The sequence below is a fragment of the Mauremys mutica genome, chromosome 3 (assembly GCF_020497125.1).
Source record: "Mauremys mutica isolate MM-2020 ecotype Southern chromosome 3, ASM2049712v1, whole genome shotgun sequence".
Lineage (NCBI taxonomy): Eukaryota > Metazoa > Chordata > Testudines > Geoemydidae > Mauremys > Mauremys mutica.
Genome location: NC_059074.1, coordinates 173,044,233 through 173,058,938, shown reverse-complemented (window position 1 = coordinate 173,058,938; position 14,706 = coordinate 173,044,233). Strand labels below are relative to the sequence as shown.

General features: G+C 44.2%; 1 protein-coding gene across 4 annotated transcripts in view; it reads right to left on the bottom strand.

The window, feature by feature from the left end:
• Nucleotides 1–14,706, bottom strand: part of DYNC2LI1 (dynein cytoplasmic 2 light intermediate chain 1) — a 54,462-nt gene that overhangs the window by 7,405 nt on the left and 32,351 nt on the right. For 3 of the 4 annotated variants that reach the window (XM_045011731.1, XM_045011728.1, XM_045011729.1), the window contains one exon: nucleotides 10,764–10,856. In XM_045011731.1, coding sequence (XP_044867666.1) covers nucleotides 10,764–10,856 — 93 coding nt within the window. Of the gene's footprint in view, nucleotides 1–8,450; nucleotides 8,526–10,763; nucleotides 10,857–14,706 lie in introns of those variants that run through there. The other variant, XM_045011730.1, reaches the window with a different exon arrangement.

The window sequence follows — 14,706 nt, the reverse complement described above, 5'->3', positions numbered from 1 at the left end:
GAGGCTGCCTAGCTTCTGGTGAATTAGTCCTAACCTGCCCAGGCAGGTCTAAAAGGCCCACCTAGTAGTGCCTCAACATGTTCCAAAACCCATTTTGACAATCCTTGAATAGAGATAGGTTGCTCCTTCATTCTGCCAGCAAAGAACAGGAACAGTCTAGAATAATTCCCAAACTGCTTCTTTCTGTCCAGGTAATATGAGAGACATCTAACAATGTCCAAGGTATGAAATTTGGTTTCTCTCCCAATAGTCTGACACTTGGGAAAGAAGACATGTAGGTTAATTATGTCAACAAGATGAAAATCAGAAACCACTTTAGGTAAGTGAAGTCTGAGCCACTTTGTCCTTAAGGTGCCTCTATACATAGTATGATCTAGATGATCTAGGTGAGGTTCCAGGTCCACTTAGATCACCATACTTAGGTTCCAGGTAGACTGCCAGACATTGTCCCTCACGGCTAGGCTGGGGGCAGTCCAGCGACCCTTGTCAGCATGATGTTTCTAAGTTTCCTTTGTGTATTTCAATTACACCTTGAGCTCTTGGTGTTTTTGGCCCAGGTGGACAGCCCAGTCTGCAGATGCATGTACTGAGGCATTTGTGGGTACATCAGGATCAAACCCAGGAAAGAAACTGTAGCTTGCCAAGAATGGACTTTGTTGGGTTGAGGCATGGGTTGCATTGTTATAGGTGAATTCCACATAGAGGAGCAGAGAAAACAGGCATCCCTTTGGAAATTCAAGAAACAACATAGGTACTGTTCTAGAATTTCGTTGATTCATTCTGTTTGCCCATTAGTCTGCAGGTGGTAGGCAGACGAGGTGAGGGACTCTCTTCGACCAAAAATGGGAGACAAACTGAGAGCATCAGTCTGACACGATGCCAATTGGTAGCCCACAGTTGTAGAAGATATTCTTCAGAAAAAGGTGTGCTGTTTCTGGGGCAGTAGGGATGCAGCAGCATGGAACAAAATGTGCTGTTTGGCTTGGGAGATTGACCACAACTAGAATCACCGTGCACTCGTGATAGAGAGACAGCTTCAAAATAAAATCTATAGATTCAGTAGGCCAGGCTAGAGGGGGAATGGGCAAAGGCTGAAGATGGCCAAGCAGTTTTGAGCATGGGCTCTTGGTTCACGACTAAAGATCACAAGACCTTACACACTCCTTGCTACATACCTGTAGACCAAGCCACCAGAAATTCTGCAATATCAGGTCCCACATCTTGGATTTGCCGAAGTAACAAGTGAGCGGCATGTCATGACATGGTTGCAGGAACTGGAGACTAGGCTGACCCTCCGGAATATAAATACAATCCTTGTGGTAGAGGCGATCCCGCAGTCTGAGTTCAGAGCCAGACTGGGGATCTGTGTTATCCAGACTGGGCATTTGGCAGATCATACTCATGAAGGGGTCATGGAGCAGCTGAGAATGTATGGATGACATTAGATTTCTGTCAACTGAGCTGTTGACAAAGTTGGACCCTTTAAAGACTGTAGAGGGAAGTTCCTCGCCAGGCTCAAGGTACTCCTCTTTGAAGGACAGGGGGATCTACTTACTCATTTCTAGCCCCTGAGTGACAGATTACAACAAAAAGACAAATTGGGCAAAAAAAAAGAGATACCAGTGTATCTGGCATTGATTGGGGCAGCTGCCTGACTGGAGATACTCTAGGTTCATGTGGTCTTGAGAATTTGGGCTGGAAATCAAGCTCCTTCCAGTATGTGATGCCATTTTTCCAGTGCCACCTGGACTGCCAATAACTCCTTGTCCCAGATGTTAATTTTTTTCCACTGCGGTCTTTTCTATGGAAGTAAAAGGCACGGGGTGAAGCTGACTATGAGAGCCCACTAGCTGATACATCACCACGCTTATGGCAAAGTTTGGGATGTTGGCTTCCACAGTAGATGGTGTGGTGAGGTCTGGGTGAATAAGAATGGATGAACACCCTCTTCAGCTGATCAAAAGCAAATCAAGGAGCAGATGAACTGTACTCCTTTTCACAGGAGCGCCATCATAGGGACAACCAAGCTAAAAAATCCTTTTATGAAACACTCGGAGAAACTGGTGAAACCCAAGAACTGCTGTACCCAGCATACGTCCTTTGGAGCCTGCCAGTCAGATCTGCCTGCCACTTTGCAAGGGTCTATAGTTAGTCCCTTTGGGGAGGCAATATACCCTAGGAATTCAACCGCATCCCCATTGAACTCGCATTTCTCAAGCCTCACGTATAGGTGGTTTTGCTGGAACCTTTCTAAGACATGGAGCACATATTGGTCATGAAGATCCTGAGCCTTGGAAAAAAATAAAGGATATCATCACAATAAATGACCACAAACTGGTTCAATATGTGTCTGCAGGTATCATTAATGAAGTGCTGAAAGGTCGCTGAGGGTTGCACAGGCCAAAAGTCATAACTAGGTATCCAAAATGCCTGTACCTGGTATGGAAGGTGATTTACCACTCGTCTCCTTCTTGGATCTTAACTAGATTATGGGCTCCATATGGTCCAGCCTGAAGATGATCCTGGGTGAGTGCACTCTTTTAAAGAGCTCACTAATATGGGATTTGAGGTACAAGTTCCAGACTGTAACCTTATTTTAATGCCTGGTAGTGCACACAAGGAAGCATAGAGCCATCCTTATTCACAAAGAAGATAGGAGCCCCAGCCAGAGATGCGGAGGGGCAGATGAACCCCTTTTGAAAGTTCTCCTTGAGATAGCTCTGGAGAGCTTGTAGCTCTGGCTCCAAGAGGGAATAACATTTGCCCAAAACGGACCCCTTCTCCAGGCTGGAGGTCAATCGAGCAGATGTAGCTGCGATGTGGTCACAATACGTCAGCCATTTTTTATTGAACACGTCTGTGAAACCCTGATACTTATTGGGTGTTCCCAAGGCAGTTGGGAGAGTAGTCAACGCTGCCAGGTTTCTGTCCAGACTAACTCCTTTGGTATTGGGGTCTCTTGGGGGACAGGTAGAGCTGTAAAGGACCTCTGGTCAGGTTCTGGAAGACAAGATTGCCAGCAGTCTGATGAATTAAAATGAACCATTCCAGTCCACCAGCGGATACCTAAGTCAAGGGTGATAAGCCATGGAATGCCAAGAACAACTGGAGAGTGTGAGGTCCACAGATCAAACTGAACTGGAGGACTTCACGGTGATCGTGACAGTTGATGACTTCTAAAGAGGTCGTTTGGTGGGTGACTGGGCTCAAAGAGGAGCAATCTATCAATAGCCTCTGTGAAGTTGGGAAGAGCTTGCAGGATATTATGTGCCTGGGCAGACTCCAGATCCATGAAATTATTTGAAGCACCAGTCCCCAGAATTAGAAACTGAGCAGGGGAGCAGAGCTGAGAACTAGAGCAGGGCAGGAGAAAGGCCTAGTACAAGGATAGGAACAAGCTTGGAGTAAGGCTGGGAACAAGGCAGGCAGAGGAGAGATCACAGCTGTGGGCATAAGCACTGAGCAGCCACTGGCCAAGTGCTACTGCTGGGCTTAAGAGCAGTCCTGGCAATGCGCCTCAGTCAATCAGACAATCTGGCCACGCAGGGTTTTCTGCTGCAGTTAGCCAGCTGTTTCCAGGCACAGCTACAGGCCTTCATTCCTTACACCTACTTGCAGATGATATTTTGAAGAATGGAGTCCTTGAGCTACCATGTGTGGTGCTCCAGGTATTATTGGCTGACGGTATGCTAGCGTGTTCTTTAGACTGGAAAGAAGGGCTACTGGTGTGACTTGGAGATCAATGCACCAGTCCCAAGGGTGAATTGCCACCTGGCACAGTGGCGATGAGCAAGCCCTTCCTTGTTTGATTATATAGTACATTGACATAGTGTGTACTGTGGTACCTTGAAGTACCCAAAGAAAAGCTATGCATGCCAACTGAACACCTTTCAAACCTACAATGTTTATGTGGAGCGTCACCTCTTGGGGAGGCCAAAGGTGGTCCAGATGGGCTCCTCATCTTATGTCTATGGGATACGTTTGTTAACATTGTCATGTAGGAAAGAGATGAGATGGGTACTCTGGTGCAGACACGTTGAGGGTCCTTCCACCAGTCTAATGAGTAGAAGATTTCCTGGGAAGACATGTTGGTCACGATTATGTGATGTTTGCCAGGCAGATTCACTGATCTCAGTCACTCTTGCACTCAGTCTTTTAACATGTGCAGGGCCTCATTGATGTTTCTACTAAAGAAAGTGCACCTGTCAAAAGGAAGGTTTTATATGGTTGTTTGGCTCTCCATTGGTATTCCAAACAACAGCAAACGAGGCCCTGTGCATTGTTACAGCAGATGTGATACTTTAAGTTGCACTAAGGACAGCTTGCAATGAGGTCTGAGTAACCAGCTGTCCCTCCTAGACTAGGGATTTAAACTCCTCCCTGTGTTCATGCAAGAGTACCTCTACAAATTGAGACTTGGTCCCAGTTAGATTATTGTACTTGGCCAGAAGCACTTGATAGTTTGCAGTGCTCATCTGGAAACTGGCAAACAAGTATGATTCCCTCCTGAAGAGGCCAGGTTTTTAGGGTCCTTATCCCTGGGAATTACTTAGGTGATCCCTGCTACTTTGACCTCTCCTGAATGGCAACCATGAGCAACGAGCCAAGTGTCATGTGGTTATAAAAATACTCCAAGCCCTTGGAAGGTATCTGATAGAGGTGTTCCACTTCCTTGGAGGTAGGGTCTTCAAAGGCAAGAGTTTGTCAAAGGTCCCTTCCAATAAGACTCAATTTATTGGCATTACAAATCTACTGGGGACTGAGGAGTGCAGGATGTCAAGAAGTTTGTAAGGCTTCTCCTGTACTTTTTCCATTGTGATCTCAAGGTGTCAGCCATCCTTCTTAGAAGTTCCTTAAAGACACATCAGTAACCACACTGCATTGGAGTCATGGTGGGAGGTCACAGCCTTGTTGGGAGAAGCTGATATGGCCTTTAGGCCTGGCAAGGCATCTGGCTCCTGTAAATCCTTTGGTCACTCCCAGGGTCAGCCACTTTATGTGCCCGATGAATCAGATGGCCTCTCCTGGGGTCTAGGGGGAGAGATCACTGTCTGGACAATTGAATGGATGGCATCTTGTGACCAAAGTGCATCTCTAAAGGAGCCTAGAAAGGCCAAGTTTGCATGGGGTTCTGAAAGGGCCAAGAAGGGTACCAGACAGGACATAGTTTTGTAAATGTCCCTGCCCTCCCCCATGAGGATTGTCTCTGTAACTTCTCTCTGAGTAGCCATGCTCATGGAGAGATGGACAGTAAGGTAGATAATTTGGTGTGTCTCGTTTCCTGGCATGGGCTTTCAAATTATGGCGGTGGGAGCACTTTTGAGATGTGTGTGTCTCACCTAGGCAGCGGACACATTGTGAGTGCCTGTCAGACACCAGGATTGAGGAGCGGCATGTGAGGCAATGTTTAAAACCTGGGGACCTGGGCATGCCCCTCAGAGTATGGATTCTCCTGTGAGGGAGGGTAACTATACTACACCAAGGAGTATCCTAATAACTGAAACTTTAATTCCTAAGATAAGAAAAAAGTTTTTTTTTTAAAAGAAAAATAAATGAGAGAGGAAGTAGACTACTGACTAACTATTGACTAACTAAACTAGTATTCTAAAGTAAAAAGCAGAGAAAAGATAAAGTACGGAGGCACTGCTAAGTGCTCTGTCTCAAGCCGAGGGTGGTAGAGAAGAAACTGAGTGGGGTTGGTCGCACAGTGCTATGTAACAGCCAGAGGCGGCACGAGACAGGGACAGTGCATGTGCAACACAAGCAGGCACTGCTACTAAAAATCTGTGATTACATGCACAGGGGCACTGATTCACTTAAAGCAGAGCACCCAGAGAAACACTCCCTGAAGAACAATGTATTTCCCCCTAATATTATTGCAGGAAATGGCTGAACCATTTTTGCTGAAACTTTCTAAAAAAAACCCTCAGACTGAGGCAGGCATGGAGCACAGCAAATTTCAGCCAGAATGGCTAAAATTTGGCAAAGTTGTAAATAGCTGAAAACAGCATCTTATAATTGGAAGTGTTGGACAATTGTAACTACAGGCTTTGCTACATGTCACCTATAATTTATATTACAATAGTACCAAGAAGCCCTGACCAGGAATGGGGTTTCATTATGCTAGGTGCTGTACCAACACAAGGGTAGACATGGTCCTGGCTAAATTTTGTTGTAATGGCTTAGTACAAAGATTTAAAGGAAAATGAAGTAAACAGACTGTCACCCTGAGTCCAAAACTGCACATGAAATAATTTGAAATAAATGTGTTTAAATGAAAGTGTATATTTAAATTGAAAAACAAATGTATTCTACAGTACCTGAATGACTCTCTGAGAAACACAAAGCACTGTTTTATGGTATAAATTTTTCTATAAATGTTCCTCTCTGTATTTAAAAATATATACCGTAACAATTTATTGAATATAAGAATCTAAAAAGAAAGACAATTAGACTTTTACAGCATGTAATATTTTGCTGTTAAGATAGGAATGGTTTCAGTACCCATTTTCACATAGTTATGGGAAATTTTCAGACATTTAAAAATTGAATATAGCCAGAGCACTATTTTCTTTTAGATGTATACTGCTATCTTACTGCATTTAACATCAAATGAAATTCAAAGATCATAAAAGGTTATTTTCATAAAAACAGTGTAAATGTAGCAATAATCTTATAATAATTGAACATAAAGACAGAAAATTTTAGGAAACAGCTGCAGATAACTAAAGTAATTTTCTTTTGAATGAAACTTCTCATTTAATGTCTAGATTTTTTTTGTAGCAGTACCACTAAAAGAAGCTGCGTTGACTTCCAATGCCCTTATAAAACAGATGGAAGTCTTTTAAAAAACAGTCTTTTTTCGCTTAAAACCAGAAAATTAATTTTCAATATGATTTAATCAACACCTACCAGTATCTTCTTTTACTAGATAAAAAACACAATCTATAATAACAAGTTTAATACAATTGTAAGCTAAAGATATTTAGTAAGAAATTACCCTATAAATTCCATATTAGCATATAGATGAAAAATTGCTTTAATATGCAATGATCTCTAAGACAACTGTTAACATAACAGATATATACAGTCACTGTATTGGGTTAACAATTAAATACAGATATGTAAGTTCATAATCCATAAGGAATTCTTGACACATTTATTTTTGATATCATACAGTATGCTTTATATGTACACATCCTTGGACAGGTAACTGCAGGTTAATTGCTTTAAGTAACCTAGCATACCTGAGGTAGTCTGCAGTGTGCATATTCACTTACGGGTTATTCCTTGGCAATAAGTAAACACTATATAACTATGATAGCAGTATTAATATAATAATTAGGCTCATCTTTACTGGTATGCTAAAAGATTAAATTAGCTACAATAAATGTGGGATTACTTTAGATTAGTTGCAGTGCATTTCTGTAAACGTGCCTTTCATCTTAGGAGGGGTTGCTGGAAAAACTATGATATCTACACTTTTATAATCATAGCCTTTCAAAGGTCTTCCACGTCTACCATCTTTGATGACTGTTATAAAACTTTGTTTAAACCAAAGTAACCTACTTTAAACCAAGTAACCTAGTCTAGTTTTGTGAAAAGAAGGTATCAAAGCTGCATGAAACAGTCTTCACCCCTCTAAACAATAAAGTGTCCTTGTAAAGTAGTAAACAGAACTGCATGAAACACATTTTCACAATCAAAATGTGAAATTGTACTAAATAAAAAAATGACAATGACAAGTCATGTGCTCCCATCCCCAAGCAGAAGGCAAGGCCTGAGCTAATGAGTAGGATTGGATGGCTCAGGACATTGGTAATAGGATACAAAGCCAGCCCATGTTAATAGTAACCAAAATTTGTTACCACTGTTGGGCTGTTTGGTGTCCTATAGGCAGAGTCCCACATGTTTCGCAAATGTCAAAGAACACAATATAAAATGAAAAAGAATGTAACCAATGACATCAAATGAAAAAACTCACCCGGCAGCTCCTATGGCTCCTGCCTTGCAGGACTGGACCTGGCTCCCTAAGCACTGTGACCTGGCAAATGGGGTCAGAGCACCACTAAGGTAGCCAGGTGCCAGATCACAGTGTCCACAGAGGGGAGCTGGGGCCAGTCCTGTGGGACAGGTGTCTCTGCTGTGGGATGAGTGCAGGGTGGGCTCACTCTCCAGGTCCCCTTCCAAACAGGATTTTTTCAAGAATTATGTTTTATCACCCCAGGAGTAATCAAACAAAATTCCCAAAAAATAAAAAGAAAAGTTATAAAAAATAAAGAGCATTCCATGGGGCTCTACCTACAGGAAGAGAGCTTCGTAGTCTCAGGCCAGTTTCCAGTGGACAGGTTTCTACATCATCAAATCCAAATGGCAAACTTGTTGGTATACAGAGCAGAGATGCTAAGGAATAAATGTGAAACAGACTGACCTATCCTTTCACACTTACAGGTGGTTCCTGTAATTCAAGGCTTATGCATGTAAGCAGAGTCTGGATGAGATCTCCTCTGACATCTAGTGGTGAGCTGTGGAAAAAGACTTCAGAAGCTGATCTCGTTTGTATGGACACACTCATCCTGCCCAGGTGCTCAGCATGATACGATTGCTTGCTCAAATGATCACTTGTGGCTGGTGTTGGATCCCCAGTCTCCTTGTTATTGGGGCAGGAGTAATAAAGTGTTGTTATCTTTGTTGTGTGAACCAAGGGCAGCAGAACTGTACCTGGCATACCCCAATGGAGGAACTCACCCTCAACTGAACAGCACGCGCTAGGCAGGGGATATGGGTTCCAAAGCCCAATCAGCTGAGAGAGGGTGGGGATAGGTACTTGTACCCAGTGGGGCCCATTTGACCCTTCCTCTCTCCCTGATATAATAAAAGAGCTAATTTAGACTCAACTGAGAGTCTTGTTATATGCTGCAGGGCTGAAATCACTGATACCTAGGTCTAAGTATTAGACCTACTTTGGGACAGTGTCTCTGTTGCAAGAGACTGCCCAGTGTGCACCAGCAGTGAGGCTCCCCCACTAACAGCTGAAATCACTGAGAGCTGTCTTAAGTGTGTGTGTGGGGGGGGGCCCTGAAGACATCTTGGTGAGTGGGCAGCTGGCAGAGAGCCGTGGCAAGCGGCCAGCAAGGCGGCTGGCGGAGAGGCGTGGCAAGTGGCCAGCAGGGCGGCTGGTAGAGAGTCATGGCAAGCAGCCAGAAGAGAAGCTGGTGGAGAGAGCCACAGCAGAGCCCTGCAGAAGCCTGGCAATCGGCTGTAGGGGCGACGAGTGAGTGCCCGAGCAGTGCAGCATGTAAGATGCCTCCTCTACCACCACCCCTGCCTTCCACACAGAGTGGGAGGTGAACTCTGTGGATGAACTTCTGAACTCTGGGGCTCCACTGGCCAAGGATAGCAACTGTGAGTGGGGTACAGAGAAGGGACAGGCACGTTGAAGGGACTTTTGGGTTGCTGGACTTAAGACCTTGAGCAGAAAAGGACATTGACCAACTTACTTGGGAGTGGGTGTTTTGCTCATGGTTTGTGTTTATGAACCCTAGATGTGGTGTTTTTCCAAATTTATGCTGTGAATTTCCTCCTTTTATTAAAAGTTTTTGCTACACTCAGACTCTGTTCTTGCAAGAGGGGAAGTATTGTCTCTTAGAGGCACCCAGGAGGTGGTGTGTAATTGTCCCCACTGAGTGGGGGCTCAAGCCAGTTTTGTGTTGTACTGTTGAAAAGGAACCCCTAGATACTGAACCTGGCCCTTGTTGCTGCTGGCTCCACCTGGCAGAAGGGTTACATGCAACATGTCAGGATAGATTCCCTTTGCTGTTAATGAAGAACTTCAGTCATCAAGACCATCAATCCAGTACCCTTCACTAACACCAACTTAAAATAAAAAATGTAGATGAAAAAAATGTAAAACTCCCACATCCCAACACCATTTCCTGGGTTATTTTGCCCGAGTTCTATAACTAACGCCTCATTGGGCTTGGGTGGACCAAAGGAGGAACCATTTCCACAATCAAGGGTCCCTCACAGAAAATGCTGAGTTTTTCAGTGTCGCTAGACCCCTCCTTTTAAACTCAGAGTACTGTCAGCTTGGTTAAACATGCACAATCAGAAGGATGAGCAAGGCTCGTCTTGAATCATACTGTGGATGGAGATAACTTTATTAGCCCCTGATCTTGTACTAAAAAGCATGAAGTGAAAGCAGATGGGAATCCTGCCCTACACTATCCCCTCCTGAGAATCACTGCAAGGCAAACCAACATAAATGAGACTGAACATCTCAGTCTTGATTTACAACCAGCATGAAATTTTTGCACAATTTATTTTCCTGCCTTATTCCCAGCGAAAGAGGATCTGTGAACCCAAATGTTTACAACCAATCTCCCCATTTCTCCAAAACATGGCAGAATTAAAGCCCAGATATCGGGGAACAGACTCTACTGCCTCTTATGCTGAAAGACTTTTTTTTTTAATAACAATACTGTTAGAAGCATACTTGAAGAGGGTTCACGGAAGGTAGCCAATTAACTGTTCATGTCTGACCCACCAACAAGACACAGAACTTTTAGACAACGCCTAAGTGATCACATTCCAGGAGTGAGGAGAGAGGAGAAAGATCAACCAACTAGAGTGAGATGGTTTCAATTTGGTTCTCAAAAGCCAAATGTAGATTCTATGGGTATACATACTAACTGCCTTAGAAATGCTAATGAGTATTAGGGGCAGCTGATTACAGTAACATGAGCAGCAACACAATAATGTACCTGATTCTTCTGAGTTCGCATTGCATCAACTTCATACTCAGCATACTGTGGATCCTGGGCAGGATCATTGACATCTTTTAAGTCCCTAGTACTCTGAAATTTGAAGAAGAAAAAAAAAAGGATAAAAAACACCAAATCATAAAGTTTAACTTTCAGTGTTTTAACAGAATACTTAGTAAAGAGTCTGAGGAACATAATACAGTCTTGCAAATGCATGCAAGAAAATAAGCATTTATCATCCATCACTCTGACAATTCAATGCAATATATTCATTTGTGAAGCAGCAAACTTAGTATTTAGGCCACAAGATTCATCCCCAGCAGTTTGGTCTTTTCTGCAGATAGACCACTAAGGAACCTCCAGTGTATCAAGTAAAAAAAAAACAACAACATACTTATCAGGGACCAGAGAAGACAACCGCAGCTCACTTTTCTGGATCCTGTACATGAACAGTCTTGAAAAATAGCAAATTCTTCTCTGCCCGTGACATTATTTCTATCATCTCAGATTAACTCTGCTCACTGCTTACTTCCTGGTTTTGGAATGGATATAAGCATTCATGCTTCAGAGTACAAGCCAACCTCTAATTATCAGGAAGAATGAGGAAATGTCCACCGTGGAGAAATTATTCCATAAATGTTCACTACAAGGTTTCTTGCACCTTCCTCGGAAAGAGCTCGTAGTGGCCACAATCAGAGACAGAAATCTGGACTTGACAGACCACTGGTATTGATCTCGTATGGCCATTCCTATATTGGTGTTCAGACACAACACTGACAGACCTGTTAAAGTGAACTAAAAATACGTGTACTGTGAGATTTAGGAAAACTGTACAGCACAAAGTGTGCACTTAACAGAACTGGATGCTTTCCTTTTCCTGAGTGAGGGACCATGACCCCTGTGTCATCTTGTCTTCCAGGTTTGCTCCCCACCTTGTGAAGTTTGCTGCTGTAGTGACTATGCAAGGGTATAGAGTGAAGATTGGGTTAGCTTTCTGCAAGTTAATTGAACTTACTTGTTCATAATGGGACATCTGGATATGATTTGGGAATGACACCTAATTTTGCACTACATCTGGTGAGGTTCTATGTCTTCATGGCCACATGATTCTGTGGCACCAACCATCCTAATTGCTGAAGACAACTGGCTACAGTTGACAGCTGCCAGGAAATGGCGAATACGATTCTCGGCATTGGTCTCAAAAAGTTCTTGATTTTGAACACTTGGTAGGTCTGAATCTTTTCCACCATCTGGTAAATTATGTGAGTCTGTTTCTCTGGACAGAACACTGACTGGGATGTCGTCCATGAATGAATATACTTGCAATCTGAGCTTTGTTGTGACTACTAAAAGCCATTTCTTAGAACTCTGGGTACAGAGGGTAAATCAAAAGGAAACTTCCCTGTATGGGAATTGTAAGTTCTTATATACAAATGCTCATTTTATCTTCCCCTTACTGAGAATTTTGTTGATTTGGGAAGAAAGTGTGCCTAGATCTTCATTGGAAGTTTCTGTTCCATATATATCTATATATCTAATTTTTTAGTAGGAGACTAATCTCTACTCGAATACCTTTGGTGTGGGTAGTGACTAACAGATTGCTATGCTGGCTTTGATAGTGAGAGTTAGGGCCTCCCTGCTTTCTCAATTACTATTTTTTTTTTATATTTCCCCCAAAAGCCTCACACCTGTAAGTTTGGATGCAAAGGATATCTGCTGGGATGACTGATTGCTATTCATGGGTATGAACATGCTTGCTTTGTAGCCACTGAGTTAGGGTGACCAGATAGCAAGTGTGAAAAATCGGGATGGGGGTGGAGGGGTAATATTGGGACTGTCCCTATAAAAATCAGGACATCTGGTCACCCTAGGAGCCACTGTTCTTGACACAAATAACACCAGGACCCAAGAAAAATTGCCAGATAAAAGACATTTTGCATACTACTGCAAGGACTTGACCAGAATATGAACTCAAGACCTCTCTCACTCAAGCAAGTGCCTAGATGACAAGCCACTTCCTTGCCATGAGATAGGTTTTCCTTCGTAAATAAGGGGAATACTTGTGGTCTTAATGGCTAGTTAAGGCTTTGAAATTTCATTGTACTTTCCTCACTCTTATGGTCTATGGGATCTTTTGGAAGGAAGTCCCCTTCCGAAGGGGACTATGTCTTAGTTCAACACTTTGTTTTAACCCATCTGGATTTTGTGAGGTGTCCTGAGTAGGAGGTGAATACAGAAAAATGTGTAACTCATTCTGCTTGAAAAGGAAGATATTTATTACTATTACTGTTATTAATGAGTTCCTTTTGAGTCATTCTCATCCTGTCTTGGGAGAGGTTTTTGCCTACTTATTTATAGGAAGGATGTAGCACACTACTCAACCTGATCTCAGACTATTTAACTGAGGAGAGATACTGGGACAAATACCTGACTGTGGAAACAGCCCACTGGATTGCACTGGGTCCCTGAATGGAAGCCTGCCTGCTTCCTCAGGATGACCAGCAGCCATTTGAGTACTTCATGAGAGACTGAGTACCATTCTGGACTTTAAATCAGTAAATTAGGAGTTATCGTGAACATGGGAGATTACTCACTTACCCCCTGCCTCCCCCTAGTAATTCCATGATGGTGAAGCTGCATGGGGAATTGAGTCCTATTATACCTCTATTTTGGGCACAGGCTTCCTAGAGTGCATCATATGCTTTAATGAGGAGCCAGCTATGGAAAGGTGAAGAGAAACCCATTCCCATCCTTAAGCCTCTTTCCCTAGCAGAGTAAGTGTCCATGACTGAAAACCAGACAGGCACAATTCTCATTATGCTGCTTCCTGGGACAGGACCTCACAGACATAAGATACTTCTGAGGGTATTCTGCACTAAAAAATTAAATATCCTGCACACAGTATTTTAAAATTCTGCAAGTTTTATTTGTCAATTAATAAACGCAGAGGCTCCAGCAGGGCAGTGGGAAGCACAGGCCACTGGATGTACAAAGGTGGGAGATCACCCTGCAGCCTCCACAACTCCCACACCCAGGACATGGATTCAATGGTGAGGCTGCACCCAATCCTGACACAGCACAAGGCTGGGCCTGCCCCAGAAATACCCTGGCGCCCTGCCCCTCTGTGCCAGGCACACCAGGTGTGGAGCAGATAGATCAACCAGGCAGGATCCAAGTGTGGAGGGGCAGTGTGGGGGGATCCAGGTGTGTGATGATAAGGTTCTGTGTGGGACAATCTGGGTGCAGGCAGCAAAGTGGGGGACCTGGATGCACAGAGGCTCATGGGCAGGGGGTTCCCAGGTGCAGGGGCAATGGGACTCTGTAGGGGCTTCCACGTGAAGGTGGTTAGGGCTCAGCAGAGGGTCTGGTTGGAGGGGGGGGCTCAGCAGGGGTGGAGTATGGGGGCTGGAGGAGTGGGGCTTTGTGGGCTGGGGGTCTGGGTGCAGCTAGCTGGGAGTCAGTAGTGTGGGTGTCTGGATGTGGGGGTTCAGGATGGTGCAGGGGGATAGGGCTCATTAGGATGAGTGCAGGAAGCTCAGTGGGGGGTTGTCTGGGTGCAGAGGTAGTGGTCTGGAAGCAGGGGGGATCCAGATGCAGGGATTGAAGTTCAGTGGGGTGGGGTTTGGGTATGGAGGGCTAGGGGGATTCTGGGTATATGGGGTAAGGCTTGGCAGGGGTGTCTGGGTATGGGAGGTCCAGATGCACGGCAGTTGGGCGGATGGGGGAGCAGCTCCCCATACAATGACCTCTGCGGAGTGATGGGGGCAGGAAGCTGGGGAGGATGCTGAGCTTCCTGCAGCTGGGGCAGGCTTTTGGGGGTAGATATGACAGTCCCAGACACTTCTTGCAGGTGAAGAGGAAGTCCCATCCTGTCCTTCCTCCAGACCAATCAGGACTAGCTGCTGATCCAGCTCAGTGTAGGAGCCACTGGCTGGGATGTCCC